The 17,675-nt window shown below is 41.6% G+C and overlaps 1 protein-coding gene across 2 annotated transcripts in view; it reads right to left on the bottom strand.

The window, feature by feature from the left end:
• pappaa (pregnancy-associated plasma protein A, pappalysin 1a) overlaps positions 1 to 17,675 on the bottom strand; it is an 85,578-nt gene that overhangs the window by 19,109 nt on the left and 48,794 nt on the right. Inside the window, exons 12-20 of one of the 2 annotated variants that reach the window (XM_053618475.1) lie at positions 16,961 to 17,068; positions 16,446 to 16,593; positions 16,034 to 16,247; positions 11,691 to 11,856; positions 2,763 to 2,946; positions 2,385 to 2,586; positions 1,949 to 2,144; positions 913 to 1,063; positions 490 to 605 (exon numbers count right to left, since the gene is read on the bottom strand). In XM_053618475.1, the coding sequence (XP_053474450.1) occupies positions 490 to 605; positions 913 to 1,063; positions 1,949 to 2,144; positions 2,385 to 2,586; positions 2,763 to 2,946; positions 11,691 to 11,856; positions 16,034 to 16,247; positions 16,446 to 16,593; positions 16,961 to 17,068 (1,485 nt within the window). The remainder of the gene's footprint in view (positions 1 to 489; positions 606 to 912; positions 1,064 to 1,948; positions 2,145 to 2,384; positions 2,587 to 2,762; positions 2,947 to 11,690; positions 11,857 to 16,033; positions 16,248 to 16,445; positions 16,594 to 16,960; positions 17,069 to 17,675) is intronic. The other variant, XM_053618476.1, reaches the window with a different exon arrangement.

The raw sequence follows: 17,675 nt of genomic DNA, 5'->3' as shown, positions 1-17,675 counted from the left end.
ACTACGTAATAGATTACGAAGCTTTATAAGTGCTCATTTCACATGAATTGAGGATATGACGTATCCATGAGATAAATGCATGTATAATGCATTATGAAGACAGGATTTATCAGAATGGCTACCCGTCTCTTTTCCCTCTAAAGGCCCCAAATAGGAATCTCTAATGTATGTATAGAGGTTTACAGGTATTATAAGGTATAATGTATGCTACGTGATGCTGCATGTATGCTTTCTTTGCCCCTAAATGGACTGATTTTTCTAAGTGACCCTTTTTGAGATCCCAGACTCAGACACCTAAGAGAAAATATGAATCACCAGCCAGTCAAACACACTTCAACACGCATCCCATGAAAGCTCGCTGGAGATATGGAGAGGGAGTGCAACATTCTCCCACAGCCGCATCAGAGGAAACATTCTTTTGTGAAGTGCGTCTATGGCACTGTGTGTGTGTGTGTGTGTGTGTGTCTTGGGCGACAGGAGAAAACACACCGTGACTTTGGGTGGGTTCATCCAGTGGTGCTGCAGAACACTGTTAGCTGTCATGTTGTCAGGCAGGATGACCACATCACTGTTCATGTCCCTGCATGAAAGCTCACACTCTGCTCCTATGTGTGTGTGTGTTTGTGTGTGTGTGTGTGTGTGAGAGAGAGAGAGAGAGAGAGAGAGAGAAAAGGAAAAAGAGAGTGAGTGCAATGTGGAGTGCAAGCACAAAAAAGGTCTTATTTCCTGTAAATAGGGTCAATCCCAAAAATATTGGTGCCCTTTATGAAAACGAATAACAGCCAATGAGGGAGTGAGCTTAAACCATTTATTTTACCATTTATTATGGCCCTAATTGGTCTCTTGCTAAAACACACTATATAAATAAATTCGTCATTAAAGTAAGTGTCAGTGCCACTTTCAGTTGCCCACCTATGGCGTGTCCTTTCTTGCAGCTGAGCCGGATGCCTGGATGCAGGTTCCGTGGTAAAGCACACTGACCCTTAATCTGTGGACAAATCTGGAAAGATCCGGTCCAGTTTCCATCCTTCCTGCAGCGGATCATGTTGGGGTGTGTGCCTTGCTGTGGAGACATGACAACGCGGGCGTAATGTCATGAGACAGCAGACATATCATATCACCTATCTAAAGGACGGGTTACTCAAAATTCTCAGACATTTTAATGCCGTGCAATTAAAAGCAGGCTTAATTGAATCATACTGGCGGAATGTTTTTGTGCGTAAGCTTCAGTGCGTGTGACCTGTACATGAAAACATTCAGGATTACATCTGGTGGAGCGCTTGATTTTGTTTGTGCCATGCTGCAAATTCCACCATGAGGTCATCGGACATCAAAGGGGTGTTGCAGAGATGTTGTTGGCAAGGTCAGTCATCCAGCAGCCTGTGTTCGACCTTCCGTGTGTGTGTGCGTGTGTGTACGTTTGTGTGTGTGTGTGTGTGTGTGTGTGTGTGTGTGTGTGAGAGAGAGTGACGAGGACATTTACTTTCCTGTTCTAGGCTCTGAAAGCAGAGCTCTTCAGTCATTCATTAAATTAAACCAGATGGATAAATGCAGGGACAGACACACATAAGAATCCAGGCAAAAGATAACTCAGATACATTCATTTATCCCATAGCACTTTTGAATGCTGGATTCTGATTGGTCAGAAGGCGTCGATTATTAATGAGCTTTTATTAATGAGAAAATAATCAACTTTGGGGTGGTAAAATTCCAATTCATGTCGGCATCTCACCACCCCATCACTGATTATTTTCCTATGACAGCGCACGCACTGACTGTGTTGTCTCGAATGAGTTAAGGAAGAGAACGGCCACAACAGGTCTGATTTGCTCAGAACTCATTACTTAACATCAATATTATTAGCGCGACAAGCAAATAAACAAAAGGATGACTCATCAGAAAGCGTGGGTACTTGCACAGTGAGCGAGACGGAAAGGAAACGACGGACCTGCTTGCAGGGAGCAGATGCCTTTGCCGTGCTGTTGACAGAGTGGCACTGCAGCCAGCACATGCTGTCGAATAGGAAGCCATCAGTGCAGTGGTACATGCCGTGGAAGACCGGCGGAGGTGGAGGACACATCACCGGCTCACATGATCCCTCCAGCCATCGGCCGTCTTCTGTGCACTGCATCTTAAATGCCCGTCTTTAAAGAAAAACAAAGAGAGGGGTGGTAAAAATACAGGCACACAAACTTAGGTTAAAGTTTGAAAAGTATACAAAATGATATCCTTGTCTTGGATTGACCTATTTATAAAAATAAAAAAAAACACATTTCTGAGCCAATGTGGCATCTTGCGGCAGCAACAATCAACTATGGAGTGTTTCCAGTCTAGACAGTGATGGTAAATAGACTGAAAGTAAACAGCGTGACAGTGCCAGGTACCTCTTGGGCTTGTTGGTGGCATGGTAGCCAGGCTTGCACTTGTACTTGCAAAGTGAGCCCACTTTGAGGCCAGTCTCATTACAACGTTTGGTCTGCAATACAGCATTGGGGATGATGGGAGGAGCAGGACAACGCAGCTCACACAAGGCCTCCGGGAAGGACCACAGGCCATCCTCCATGCATGTCAGTGTGTTATTAGTTCCTATAGCAAGGTAAAATAAGTCAATCCAATATTAATATTACCCAAAAGTACTACCTGTAAATTAAAGCTAGTAAAGACGTGCTACCATTCTTAACTTGAACCATGCTTACAAGTCTCCATCAGCTAGCATCTTCACATTTACCCATTAAGCAGTAGCCCTGGTAGACATTTCTCACCCACAAGCTGAGCAGGTTCCCTGCACTGGAAGGTGCACTTCTTGCCATAGGTGGTACCCTCGGGAAAGTAAAAGTTGGCAGGGTGGACATGGTACTTGTCAGGGAGGCCACAGTCAACGGGCTCACAGGACACCTGCTTGTTCCACTTGCCATCTGTACAGGTAATGGTCACCGTAGATCCTGACTACAGGGGGTAAACAGGGCAAGAAAGACCAGGGATCACTACTCACTACACACTTAAGCAGAGCTATATAAAGGGTAGCCTGTTAAGACCCGTGAGGAATCTCACAAGTTTCCAATCATTGTTTTTGGATTGTAGTGCCCTTTATCTCGGTCAAGATTTCCTGATTGGCACAACAATTAGGTGAAGTATCATTTTAAAATTAATTGATGCATCAGTTGACAAGCTGAGCAGGCATTTATTAAATAATTCTTATCTCAGCTACAGTTGCAGATCTGGGGGTTCTTTGGCATAGTGCGTTATGGTACACTGGGATGTTCTGATGTTGCCCCTACCCTGTCTATGTGATCACTCATTTTTGTTGACATTGGAGTGGCAGGACGCTGATATCCCAGGGTGACCACATACCTTCTGCTTTCGCTTTTTTATTATGCAGTCATAGCAAGTCCCACCAGAATCCGTATTTGCATTCCTACCACCTACCTAAGTACCTTCATCTGTACTTATGTTCCCACCATATGATGTCAACTAGAAGAGGATGGGTTCCCTTTTCAGTCTGGTTCCTCTCAAGTTGTCCCAATGAGTTTTTCCTTGCCACTGTTACCCCTGGTTTGCACATTAGGGATCTAAATCTACATCTGGATTTCTGTGAAGCTGTTTTGTGACAATGTCTATAGAAGTTGGCAGGGTGGACATGGTACTTGTCAGGGAGGCCGCAGACTATGGGCTGAACAAGACTCTGTGGTTGGGAGTCAAAGAGACCATATTTGACCCTGGGTAGAAAGGAAGGCATTTTTTCATCCCGGTTGATTCAGATCCTTTAGACAGAATAATAATCAGAAGTAGGCACGTAATGGTCTTTTTCAAATGTGTTCAGCTGTCGTATGATGTTGAATGAGCAGGAGGATGCAATGGTCGGTTTCACTAGTGTGTGAGAAGCACATGTTCTGGGTGGGAACTGCCTATGACTAAACTGTAGGGAAACTGGGTAAAAAATGGACCAAACTCTTGAAGTTGTTAGGGCTACTAGGGGGGAAACTGCCAAACTGAATACATAAAGTGTGACGTGGAAGCTTGTGATGTTCAAGATGTGAAAACTGATATTCAGGAACAAGATACAAGTTTGTTCCTTGTATTCTAAGGGCTCTAGTTTCCTAATGAAGTTATGCAACCTTGGATTCTTTTTGACAGGAAATCCATCTGTTGTATCTGTACACATAGAACCTTTAAAAGAGACAAGTTGAACAACTTTTACGTTAGTTGTTGTAGTGTTGTTTAAAACGGTTTGTTTCAGGCTACATACGTAAATCTCAAATATCTCGTGATTATCAATCTTCTAAAACATTGAAAAGAGTGCTTCCTCTGTTTACCACAAACCACCATAAACTGACATTAAGACCCAAAAGCCACTGCTTGCGAGGCACAATGTTTTGAACTGTTCTCATTAACTACATGTCATAGTTTGGAACTTATTTACATTTACAGATGGATCAGATAACAATTGAAATATCGTGAAAGTCAGTGCAAAGCAGGTCGCTGGTTAAACTTCAAAGAGGGAAAAGTTTCATTTCTGGATTGGTACATTTTTCTTTTGTAGTGGAAGATATCTGGTACATCTGGCTATTATGCCAGCGAGCATTCCCATCCAAAAAAGCCAGACACAACGGACTGTTTTGATCTAAACAGGTCAGCGTGTGGTTTAGATATCATTGAGAAAGAATGTTGGCTTCCGTTGCTCCACTGAAACACTGATATTCAAAAAATGCCCTGAACATCTGGTTACAAAGTGGAAATCATCTCTGGAGGCCTGCAATCTTAAACCTGGACTTTTCCATAATCATCCCCCTTCTAGCTTTAGCTTATTGTTATACCCACAACTTATCTACTAATTCATTGCGAGGAACTTTCAGAGGCAGATATGACACTATATATCTACAACTGTATCTTTAAATATAAATATACCTTTGAAGTCACTCTCACCAAATCTTTTATCACTTATAATGAATACTTGGTAGGTGGAAAGATGACGGCCCCAATAATGTTCAGATACACCATCCAGCCATCCATTTTCCATTCTGTTTATCCTACATAGGGTGACGTGGAGTCTGGAGCCTATATCCCAGGGAAAAAGCATTTACTCAGGATCATTGAGTAAATGAATGAATGATGGATCAGGGTTCCTGGATAAGTCATGATGCATCTTAAACCACATCAGCAAGATCGTGTGACTTTAATGAATAACCTCATGTGGTTTAAGCAGTGTGTAGGAGTGTACTTAGGGAAAAAGCTCTTGAGTCCTTGTTAACTATATTAGCTATGAACTATATGTAACTTGGCTGCTCAATTACATCTGGAATAAGCAAAATAATTCCGCTCGAGTAAAATTATATTCTGCTTCTCTTTACAGTGCATTTTACATCCGAAATGTATCTTTTATTGTGTCTAGTAGTATGAAAACAGTACTACTTAAAACGGTAAACCATGGACATGTGGTTTCATTTTGAAGTTCTACTGAAATTTGATGAGATTGGACGAACTGCTAAAACGTCAACATTATTAGACTTAAAACCTTTATAGACATATTTCATACAGCTTTACTAGCCGGCCCGTTTGATGTTTTTGATCCGTTCTCCATTTAGGCCTTCTAAAAAAAAAAAGATATTTTATGTACCTAATAGTCTGGATACCATTGAAATTATGTCATTTGTGTTAAAGGTTTAATATTTAATATTCATATCTCTTTGCCAGAGAATTTATTTACGGCACGGCAATCTCTACACGAAACCACAGACTGCTAACATTTATGTGCGGCAGACTTTGAATTATGTTGAGCATAACATTAGCTCATAAATACCTAACTCAAATCTCATAGCCATCACAGAAGAAAAGCTACAGTAGGGGTGAACACGCTTTCAGTCTGAGAACAATATAAGCAAATTTGAATAACCTCACTGCGGTAATATCGTCCAAGAAATATATCAAAGGAGAAGCGTAATCAGAAAAACACACATTAATCATCGTTTTCATAGTTTTGGACAGCTGTGTATTTTTGTATCAACAAAGGAATTTTTTTTTTTTTTTTCCCCCCTTAGTAACTGATAACAGGTTTCTGAATCTTTACGGCTGTGCCATAAGCTAACGTTCTGACAGGAACTGATCTGAAATGTTGTATAAAGCGAGTGTTTTGAATTAAACACGTATGTCTTCGCTGAGTTTTCAACCCATTCCAATAAAGGAAAGTCTGTCTGAAAGGTCGAAAGGACTTTATTTTATAAGAAATTTTATAGTTCTCACAGTGAGTAGATTATATTTGCCAAGCCAAGCATCCTATAGCTAGTTAATCGCTAGCTAACGTTAGCTAGCTTGAGTAGATTATTCTGCGACTCTAACACGCTAACAGGCTTGCTAATCTCATATTATATCTTTTTTAGTGTTGATCCTAATAATCTTGTATATATGCTAACAACTTATATATCATTGGCAAGATATCAAACAACAAAGTTAGGTAGTTTAAGTGGTTTGCTAATTTCAGCTTTATAACATCAGCTAATAGTTTGTTCCCCGGAAGACCTTCTCTTAACTTTTTATTGCTAATAAAGTCATAAAAAAGCGGTGACGTCGCATTAAAGGTTATAATTTAAGATTATGTTGTAGATTATGTTTGTAATTTTTTTTTTTAATACTCATACAACTTCAGAATTCTGTACCTTTGATGATACTGTGATTCACAATATTGCTATGCATCGGAGATGACTAGTTTCTAGTTGCTTACATTTTTCTGGCCCACAAATGAGCTCTGAAATAGCTGGGACAGTTGGTCAGCTCTGCATAATTTTTTTATTTTTTTCCCCACAAAAGGCAAAAAAATTTGTGCTTGGTAGAGGAGATGAGGTTGGTCAGATGGTGCAAGAAAGCTCCAGGATTTGGTATACAATTTGTATTCACATTGTGGACAGAAGAGGGGGCAAATAAATTATAAACCGCCCCTTTAACGCCAACGTTTTTTAAACCACACATGCTGGGTTTTTTATTGAATATTTTTTTTTTATTTCTTTCTTTTTATTATTTTTTTGTTTTGAATTTGGGTTTATGAATTTGCTGGCTTGTTTTTGGTATTGTTGACATGTTTCCAATTTTTTATTTATTTATATATATATATATATATATTTTAAAAATCTTGCTATTGTGTTTTTGGTTTTGCGGTCATGTTTCCAAATTTTTTACAGAGTTTGCTTTTGGGTTTTCTGACAAAAGTTTACTTTAGCTGTTGCATTGTGTTTTACACTTACTGCCCACTTACATGAAGAAAAAAAAACAACCATGTAGGTATACACACACACACACACACACACACACACACACACACGTATGTAAGAGGTACAGTATGTGAAGCTACACATGCAACAGCAGTAGTAGCCTAGTATTCGCTCCAAAATATTAGATTATATCTGCCTTTAGGCATTGTGTGTGTGTGTGTGTGTGTGTGTTTGTGTGCGCTGTGGGAGAACAGCAGGAATCGTGTAACATCTCTTTCCCATATCTATCATGCACATCTATTTGATTTCCCATCGCTCGACTGTCTGTCAGCGTGAGGTTTGATTTCTGTGGGCTTATTGGCTGCAAACCACTGTCAGGGACACTTTAGTGCACCTAACAGATGAGTCTTACATGCCGAACACTGCTTTCTCTCATAAAAGGAAACAGACGTAGGTGAACGTGTGTGTGCATGCACCCATGAATGCACACACGGACGCACGCACATACAAACAAACCCATAACAAACGCACGTAAAACACCAGGATCCTGGCGGTTAATGTCCAGCCGGGGGCAGAACTACGGAAAAAAAACAAAAACCAACACAGTCACATTAAAAAGACAGTGTTTGTGCAAAAGGAGTTTCCTCCTCTTTTTTTCCCCATTTTAATTTTATTTACATTTGAGGTTTCTGCTCCTCTCTGCTGGATAGTGTGTCTAATTCAAGCCAGGCATCTCTACAGCACATCTGCTAAAGCAGATCCCAAACAACATGCTGAATTCATCACAAGCCTTCCCTTTACACCCGGTTCCCTATAGCGCCTTTATCTTAAGGATGCACCTTAACAGCGATCTGAAGCTTGGTGACTAGGAAATCACCAGAAGGTTGCCAGTTTGAATCCCAGACCGTAAAGGAATATTTTGGCCAAAAAATGTAGGATTTTTTTTTTTGTCCACTTGGTGAACAAAACATAACAGTTTTGCTGGTACAGTTTTACAAATATCCAACGACTGTGTAACTTTTACCACCCTGTTGCTGATTATTTTCCAGTAACAGCACATCCTTAAGTGTTTTATGCCTCTTAAATGACTGCAATTTGCCAAATAAATAAATAAATAAATAAATAAATAAATAACAATTATTTGTCAAGGACATTGTGGAAAGTGTAAAGACTTTCTTCTAGTGGAAAACTGGAGACTCCTTACATAAATGTTAAATAAATATTTCGTGAACGATTGTCAGAACACTTGCTCTCACAAATAAGTTTAGACTTCCTTAGATCTTTGCGAAAGATCATTGAAATACATCAATAAACCTTCAAATAAACCAACAAGCTCTAGCATTCCCTAGATCACCATCATCATGGCGAGTCTATTACAAATATGCATGTTTGTCTTGAAAATCTCTAACAGGCTCGCAGTCTGGTGTAGCTTCTTGTGAGCGACTGAGTTAAGAACCAATGGGACTGGAAGACCTCGTACAGAACAGCAAACTTTAATCAAGCATCTTGTTGGTATCCAGTGCACAAACCTTTGCACTCGGTTCACATCGGCTCATACTGAGAAAGTCCTATATGACGCCAAAGGCTAAGAATAATTGATAATTTGCTCGGTTTACTCCGTGTGATGGCAGATGTAATCTCCCCATCATTTGCAAGTCCAGAGGAAAGTGGAATTAGCATGTTTCCCACACCGGTTATCCATCAAACATCTGAGAGGAAAAAAAAGGGTTTACAAGCAGAAAACAAAAACAACGGTGTACCCACGCTCTCTCTTTCACGCACACACACGTATTCGCATGCACTGACACACACAAACAAGTGGAGAGAACAGAACAGATGGTTTTACAGATACAATGATCTAAAAGAGTTCCTGGAAACCCGTTTGACACAAGTGGAGCAAGTCTGCAATTCCCTAATGAAGCAAGATGATGAGATGGAGCTTGACGTCGGTCTCGTCTTTCACTCTTTCCGTGCTGATGCTGCAATCTCGCACGCACACACACGCATACATGCCACACACAGCACAGGGCCTGGTACGTCCTGTTTTTCCTCAGGGTCATAGGACTGCTCCGTAGTGAGGTGTTGAGTAGCATGCATTGGTACAGAGTTGGATTCAAAATGATTCTGCATGTTAAAGGAAGGTCCTTAAAATGTAACTCCCATTAGTTTCAATAATTCAAAATTCAACAATTCAAAACTCAAAACTCTTGCACTCAAATGTACAGGTGGACAAAAGAAAGGTCTTTATAAAATAATAGAGTCGATAATAGAGTAGTGCTATTGCATGTACGTGTGCCAAGCTGTTCGCTCAGTTGGGACAGTATCGCACACACTGTGGAACAAACCGGTATTCAAGTCCTACTAGGGTCTTCGCTTGTGCTCGATACTTTGCGTTTAAAGGAGAGGAAGTTTTGTCAAAGATGTTTCACTCAACACTGTGTATTCAATGGCAGCTAGTGATATAGAGTTAGAGAGTTAGATAGATAGTGGTACAGTTTCAGAATAAGGGCCTAAACTGTGCAGAAAAGTTGACCGATCCCACACACTCTCACAGGACGTTTTACCAATCCCACCTGCTCTCACAGATAAACTTAACCAACCCTGGCGATTCCCACAGAAATTCTGAGCAATCCCACCTCTCCCACAGATAAACTTAACCAACCCTGGCGATTCCCACAGAAATTTTGACCAATCCCACCTCTCCCACAGATACACCCGACAAATCCTGGCCCTTCACAGAGTAAATTTGTCCAATCCCACATGCTCCTGCAGAACATTTTTACCAATCCCACCTGCTCCCGCAGACACTCTTGACCAATCCCACCAGTTCCTGCAGAACATGCAACCAATCCCACCTGCTCCCGCAGACACTCTTGTCCAATCCCACCAGTTCCTGCAGAACATGTAACCAATCCCACCTATTCCCACAGGAAATTTTACCAATCCCACCAGAACATGTAACCAATCCCACCTATTCCCACAGGAAATTTTACCAATCCCACCAGATCCCACAGACACATTTAACCAATCCTGGATCTTCCCAGAGAAATTTTGACCAACCTTACATGCTCCCTCTGGAACTTTTATCAATTCCGTCTGCTCCCAAAGATACACTTAACCAATCCTGTCTCTTCCCAGAGACAGTTTGACCAATCCTACCAGTTCCTGAAGGAAATTTGACCAATCCCACCTATTCCCACAGGAAATTTAACCCAATCCCACCTGCTCCTGCAGAGACAATTAAACAATCCTGGCCTTCCCACAGAATGTTTTACCAATCCTACGTGCTCCTGCAGGAAATTTGACCAATCCCACCTATTTCCACAGGAAATATTTTCCAATCCGATCCACTCCTGCAGACACACTTGACGAATCCTGGCCTTCCCACAGAAAGTTTGCCCAATTCCACTCTCTTCAGTAGAATATTTGACCAATCCCACCAGCTCCCACAGGAAATTTGACTAATCCTACTCACTCTGACAGAAAATGTAACCAATCCTATCCTCTCCTGCAGATACACTTGACCTATTCTGGCACTTCCCACAGAAAGTCTGACCAATCCCAGATGCTCCCACAAATATTTCTGACTAATCCCACCTGCTTCCATTGTTATTATATTTGTTACTTATTTTAAACTTATTTTATGTGTGTTATATATTTTGATTATTTAGTCATTATTCTTTTTTGGCAAAATATAAACAACTTGGTAAACAACTTAATAAAGCATTTACAGAAGATGAACTAATGAACCTATTACCAGCAGTTTGCTGTGTACAATATGCTCCCATGTTAATGTACATAAGACTCATGTGGGTAAAAACCAATTCCTGTAACATTATTTTTTTGTTGGATCCTGAGGGATCCCAGCTGTAATGCACACCTCTACTCCACTCTCGGATTCAGTTCCCACCTCCAAACTATGCTCTGACCATCAGCAGTTCCTGTTCAAAATGGCATTGTCATCAGTCCTTTTTTTTTTTTTTTTTTAAATATATAATGCTCCACTCCTGGTGGAATTTCTTTTTCTGTTTTGTACAATGCACTTTATACAAAGGTGGGTGCGAATGTTTGCAAACATGTGTGTGTGTGTGTTAGGGCTTTGCATAGTTTGTGTATGGAGCTTAGGGAGCATGGTTGGAGGGGGGCGAGTGTTTAAGGCCACTACTAACCACTTCCACATGCGGCTCTTCGGTGCATGTAAAAAGTTGTTGAGGTGCCGCTCTATAAGGTTAATGGCTGCTGAGAATGCAGGGGCGCTTGGCAAAGGGGGTTGGCTGGAATGCACACACTCATTCATCCCCTCTCTCTCTCTCTCGCTCACTCTTTTTTCTTTCTTTCTGGCTGTTTTATCCAGACTTTTCTTGGGGCCAGACGGCGGGGATGAAACTGAGAAGCAGACTATACAGTAGCCCTGCCTTTCTTACACACTGGAGAGACGATGTTCTCTCTCTCTCTCTCTCTCTTTCTCTCTGTTTCCAGCCGTGCGCATACCTGGCTCTTGATGAGGTCATCGTCCCGGTGGATCTGCAGCACGTAGCCACTGTTGCATGTGACAGTGCATCGGGCGCCGTTGAAAAAGCCACCGCTACATCGTAGCTCTGCATTGCGGACCTTCGGCTCCTGGCAGTCGATGGCCTCACAGGAGTAATGAACGCAACTGGAGGGAGATAGAAAGAATGAGAGAGAGAGAGAGAGAGAGAGAGAGAGAGATAAGGGAAAGAAAAGAGATACAGAGAGAGACAGAATGAGAAAGAGACTGGCTGTTGCACACAAACTGCACTACGTCATCCTCCAGACGGCCCGGAGGACTAACAGTGGAATACTACATGTCACATTCAACTCCGGCGAGACACACACACCGCGGTCAACCTGACATTAATCTTCATTAACTTGGCAACAAAGCCGCAGGGAGGGAGCTGCAGTATAAATAGAATGTGCTTGGCCCACTCTTTCCACTCTGGAGCTAAATAAATGAGACCTCACGAGCACCACAATGGAAGCGGAGTCGAGCACGGCGGCTCGACCGGGACCTGGGTCCGAGCGAGAGGTTTTTACAACACTGACTTGTCATGCTTTGGTCAAGGAATTAACTACAACTCTTTTGCCAAACATGAAAAAGTAAAACATCAGAGTCAGACGTGTTCCATATTCTTCGCACACACACACACACACACACACACACACGCACATAAATAAGCAAACCACATGCACATTCATTTCTTCCTCACACAGACAAATAAAGAACGTTTGAATCATTAACACATGCCTCAGCGCTGATTGGATCAACATGGGAGAAAGTGAAATGGATTGAAATGGGGCACAAACTAACAGTTGATACGGTTCTCTTTTACAAATCAATAGGCAGGCTTATAACATTCAAACTAATCATTTGTTACTGACATGATGTCAAGTCTACTCATTCACAGACATCTCCAGACATGATGGACATACATGATGAGCGGGTTTTCTTTGTTTTGTTTTTTTAACTTCTACGACATTGTTAAGGTTGGCGTGGAAGAACTCAAGTGCACAGTTATATTAATTTTACAGGTGCATCTCAAAAAATTCATGGAAAAGTTCATCTTTCCCCCCCGTAATTTAATGCAAAAAGTGGAACCTTCATATTTTCTAGATTCAATACACATAAAGTGAAACATTTCAAACCTTTTGAAATGTCGACCTGAGAAGATCTCTAATCAGTGAATTAACACAAAACACCTGCAAAGGTTTCCTGAGCCTTTAATCTCTCAGTCTGGTTCAGCACACACACACACACACACAATCACGGGGAAGATGGAAGTAAATGTTGCGTTTCATTTGGAAATCAAGGTTCCAGAGTCTGGAGGAAGAGTGGAGAGGAACAGAATCCAAGCTGCTTGAAGTCCAGTGTGAAGTTTCCACAGTCGGTGATGATTTGGGTTGCCAAGTCATCTGCTGGTGTTGGTCCAGTGTATCTTCTCAAGTCGAGAGTCGATGCAGCGTCTACCAGGAGATTTTAGAGCACTTCATGCTTCCATCTGCTGACGAGCTTTATGGAGATGCTGATTTCCTTTTCCAGCAGGACTCTGCACCTGCCCACAGTGCCAAAACTTCTAGTACCTGGTTTACTGACCGTGGTGTTACTGTGCTTGACTGTCCAGCCGACTCGCCTGACCCGAACCCCATAGAGAATCTACGAGAGACACCAGACCCGACGATACAGACGAGCTGAAGGCCGCTATCAAAGCAACCCGGGCTTCCAGAACACCTCAGCAGTACCACAGGCTGATCGCCTCCATGCCACGCCGCATCGACGCAGTAATACGTGCAAAAGGATTAAAACCCCGACCGCGCATCAGCGCATAAATTAACATACTTTTCACAAGGTCGACATTTCTGTATTATAAATTCTTTATTCGAATACTTTGAGATACTGGATTTTTGATTTCGGTGAGCTGTAAGCCGTAATCATCGAGATTAAAACAAAAAGACTTTAAATATTTCAACTTTATGTGTAATGAATCTAGAATATATGAAAGTTCCACTTTTTGAATTAAATTACGGGAAGAAAATGGACTTTTCCATGAATTTTTTGAGATGCACCTGTAAAATTAATATAAACACTCGGGGCTGTGCTGTCATAGGAAAATATTTGACAATAAGGCGGTGTGATGAGTCGTGGAGTCACCGTTACCACGCAAAACTGTTTTATTCCTCTTCGACCCCAGCCAGTTGGCTAGGAGTACAAATATTTAAGAAGTCCCGTTGTATGTTTTACTCATTTATGGTTACATTTTATGTTGAGGAATGTCTGCAAAACAAATCGTTTCTTGTTATCTAGTATATAACGTACTCTATGTAGCACCTATACACGTTCCTTTAATAGACGTTCTTTTGTTCTCTCTCGAAGTTTATAAGGCAAAACAATGCAGCTTTTCGCTGTAGACATGAAGACTTACAGCTTAATCTCTGACGTGTTCTGAACAAAGCACTGACACTGGAGACTCCTTCTATAAATGTTAAATAAACATCTCCTTTCCCATAAGAACTGTAAAGTTAAAAGAGAGACTTCAAACTGATGCTCGCTCGACCATATAACGATGATCTTTTTGGAAAACTCAGCCCAGATTTTCCAAAGCACCAAAGGGTTTTGAAGACTACATGTTTTGCTTTACCCTTCGTAACAGCAGTGATATTCAGTATCAATAAAACTCACACTGGGACCCCTGCCAAGATTCAGACTTCTATGAAATACTTTTATAGTCACCTACATCATGGAACATACTGCGATACACGTGTAGCTTGAACTGGAATGGAGGTCGAACAGGAACCGAATAACAGTGTGCATCCAGGTGTGTCAATCAAAGTTTTCCAGCTGTTTGGCAATAATTGATGATTTTAGATAGTCGGGAACTTTGTCTGACAGCTGATCTAATCTTCCAACCACAGTGCAGACTAGATTTGATTACAAACATGATTGTCCAGTAAGAAATATGAACCTATGAAGAAAAAAAAAAAACCCAAAAAAACCAAAACAACTGGTGGACCATTCTTTTGGGGATTCAAAGAATTTTCTCCAGCTGAAACACTGCTCAAAGACTGTAACGCGATGCTTGTTCCAGAAGTTGAAACCGAGATTGCACTGATCTACTAACCAATAAACTTGCAGCTTGTTTGAAACCGACCAGTGTTTATGCACTGGACGACATCTTGAGTGTTTAAACTTGCAACATCTTGAGCAATTTAAACTCATTATGTCTACTTACTCTCATACAGAAAACCTTCTCTGAAGCCCGGCACCCAAGCAAAGAGCAGCGGAGGAAAGAACAAAACACATTCCTCCACTGCATCCAAAAATGTGAGGGTGCGCCAGGGCTTTTGTTTGAAAGGCGTTGAGTGCCGAAAAAATGGAATCGAGCACACAAAAGCCAGCCATTATTATGACCCCCGTTGTTAACAGCACTGGGAACAGGGGACTTGGTGTTTTGTAGAGGTAGAAGGATTACGGGAAATGCAGTGCCGTTGGCAGCAAGTCCTCGACTGCCTCCAAGTACGACGCAAAATAAAAACGCAGAGGCCAAAAAAACCCAGAGCACAGGATCATAGATTGTATTTGCGTTTGTGTTTGTTTTTCTGTGTGTGTGTGTGTGTGTGTGTGTGTGCGTGCATGCATTATAATCACGCCAGTGAACCACTCTATAAAACAAATCGAAAAGGAACTGACACAAATCACCGTTGTCAATATTAGAAGTGACCCTTTCCAGCATTTGCAAATTACTTTTGGCCTAAAATTTACGAGGCGGCATAGTACTCACCCTCGTTTAAGCTGAGCGAGATGGAACGAGATGTCTCCTTTTAATCGAGCGAAAAAACGGTCTCGAATAAATCACTGCATCATCCCGTAAACCAATGAGATTATGTTCATGTGCAATCTTGATTTAGAATTTACAACTCTATGACTAACTGATATAAATATGCTGCCTTTCGCTTTTACAAGTGGACCAGTTTGAAAAATGATCACAGATGGGGGAAAAAGGTTGTTTTTTATCTTCTTATATGAAGATTTGCAGGTATTCCTCCGCGATGATATGCCACGCATCCAAAAAAAGCGCTGTTCTTCATGGCTTGAATGTTGGAGAATGATTTTAAGGAAACGGATGAAACCTATTACCTACTGTCTTGTAAATCTGCATAAAAGGGACATACGGAAATTTGTGCAATTGTGCTCTTTTAATCTGACGAATACGTTTAACATACACTCACTTTACGAGGAGCACGTGTTTTTAGAATGGCGAAATAACTGAGGAAAGCCTTTCGCTGTGTTTATGGACATTTTAGGAGACCCTTGAACTCACCTTTGGCCCATGGGGTTATAGATCTCATTGCTCTGGCAGCTGCTGATGGTGATAGGGTCGAAGAACTGGAAGGAACGCAGACCCACACCAGAGATAGCCACCAATGGGCAGCGGAAGATCAGGAGGATAGCCTTGGTGTGGTAGAAAGCCATGCTGAGGTCATGGCTCACGGGGATCACCAGTGGGTTGGTGCGGCAGCTCAGGCGCCAGTTACCTGAGTGGATTGGGAGAGGGGGGTGTATTTCATTTTGGATCTACCATTGTTAGCAAATAAATATAGAAATACACAACAATTGATATGATTCTGAGGTCCAAGAAGAATCCATCTTTTGGTAAGGTTCAGAAAGTAAACTGTCTCAGGTACCTTTCAGAAACTTTCCAGTCAGTGCTAGTCATTTCAATCTATACACACCTAAGCTGTGGATCTTGTCCTTGGTGTCTACCAGCTGCACAGAGATGTTGCATTGCGTCTGACGTTGCACCGAGTCAAAAATGGTCGTCCCGTCTGCTGCCAAGTGGATGATGACTGCTGTGGCTACCATCGGGTGCGAGAAATACGCCTGTGAACAGACATATTGCAGCGGTTGATAATCTTCCTATAATTACGTGTCCTAAAGTATCATTCAACTTATACTACAGCAATTTGAAGATGATTGCGGTTTCCAATTATTACCGAACTACGCAACGCTAATTTTCCTTTTGTAGTTACATTTAATGTTGTGGAAAGTTTGTGAAACTGGTTGTTTACTGTTATCACTTATGGCAGATATTAACATCACCAGACTCTGTGAATTAGTTGCCATTATAGAAACAGTAACACATCAGAACCCAAATCAACACCTTCTAACCAATCAGAATCTTAAACGCATCTCTCATCACTACTTATCGCTAACGGGAAGGAAGGTGAGTGAAGGATGGCAAACTCACCTTCAGCCAGTATGGGCGGTACCAGGAAACCTGCTGGGCTTCGCGACAAGGAAACCAGGCATACTGGGAAATGCCATGAGACAAGTCATACACCTTGGACTGGCAAGTCTGCGGAGGGAAAAACAGCAGCAGGTTAAAAATAATGCTTTCGGAATTCTAAAAATCTGTGAAAAGTGCACCAAATTCACCAAGTGAGATTAGAATTTTCTCAATTCGATGCAAGTTAGGTATGACACAGTAACACGACAAATCCAAGCAACTGGAAAGCATGATTCCTAAAAACACGTGTTTTCTTTTCTCCTTCCACTTAACTCCATTTTTTTGATTGACATTAGACTTTGGAATCACACCAACAAGAGGCAGGCTCGTAAGCTATAAATGCTTCCACACTTCTCTTGAAGTGTCTTTTTTTCTAGTGAAATTATTTTGAAGTTGCATGCTAACGCGCCAATCAGGAACCCTTGTAGCTTGGAGGGCAGACAAGGCCAGCCACATTAAAACAAAGCATTATGAGACTCAGTCCTGCTAGGGTCATGGTGCTGTTTTGCTGATTGGGGTTTAAGCGAACAGGTGAGATGTGTCGGTGGTTTAGCTAATCGGCTGAGCTGGTGTCTGAATATGCGTTCTGAGAAACATGGACACGGGACGTGAAAGATAAAGGTAGGGTCAAAATTTAGTGTTTGCCTCGTGTGTGTGTGTGTGTGTGTGTGTGTGT

The sequence above is a fragment of the Ictalurus furcatus genome, chromosome 28 (assembly GCF_023375685.1).
Source record: "Ictalurus furcatus strain D&B chromosome 28, Billie_1.0, whole genome shotgun sequence".
NCBI classification, from domain to species: domain Eukaryota; kingdom Metazoa; phylum Chordata; class Actinopteri; order Siluriformes; family Ictaluridae; genus Ictalurus; species Ictalurus furcatus.
This window is presented reverse-complemented; position numbering and strand designations above follow the sequence as displayed.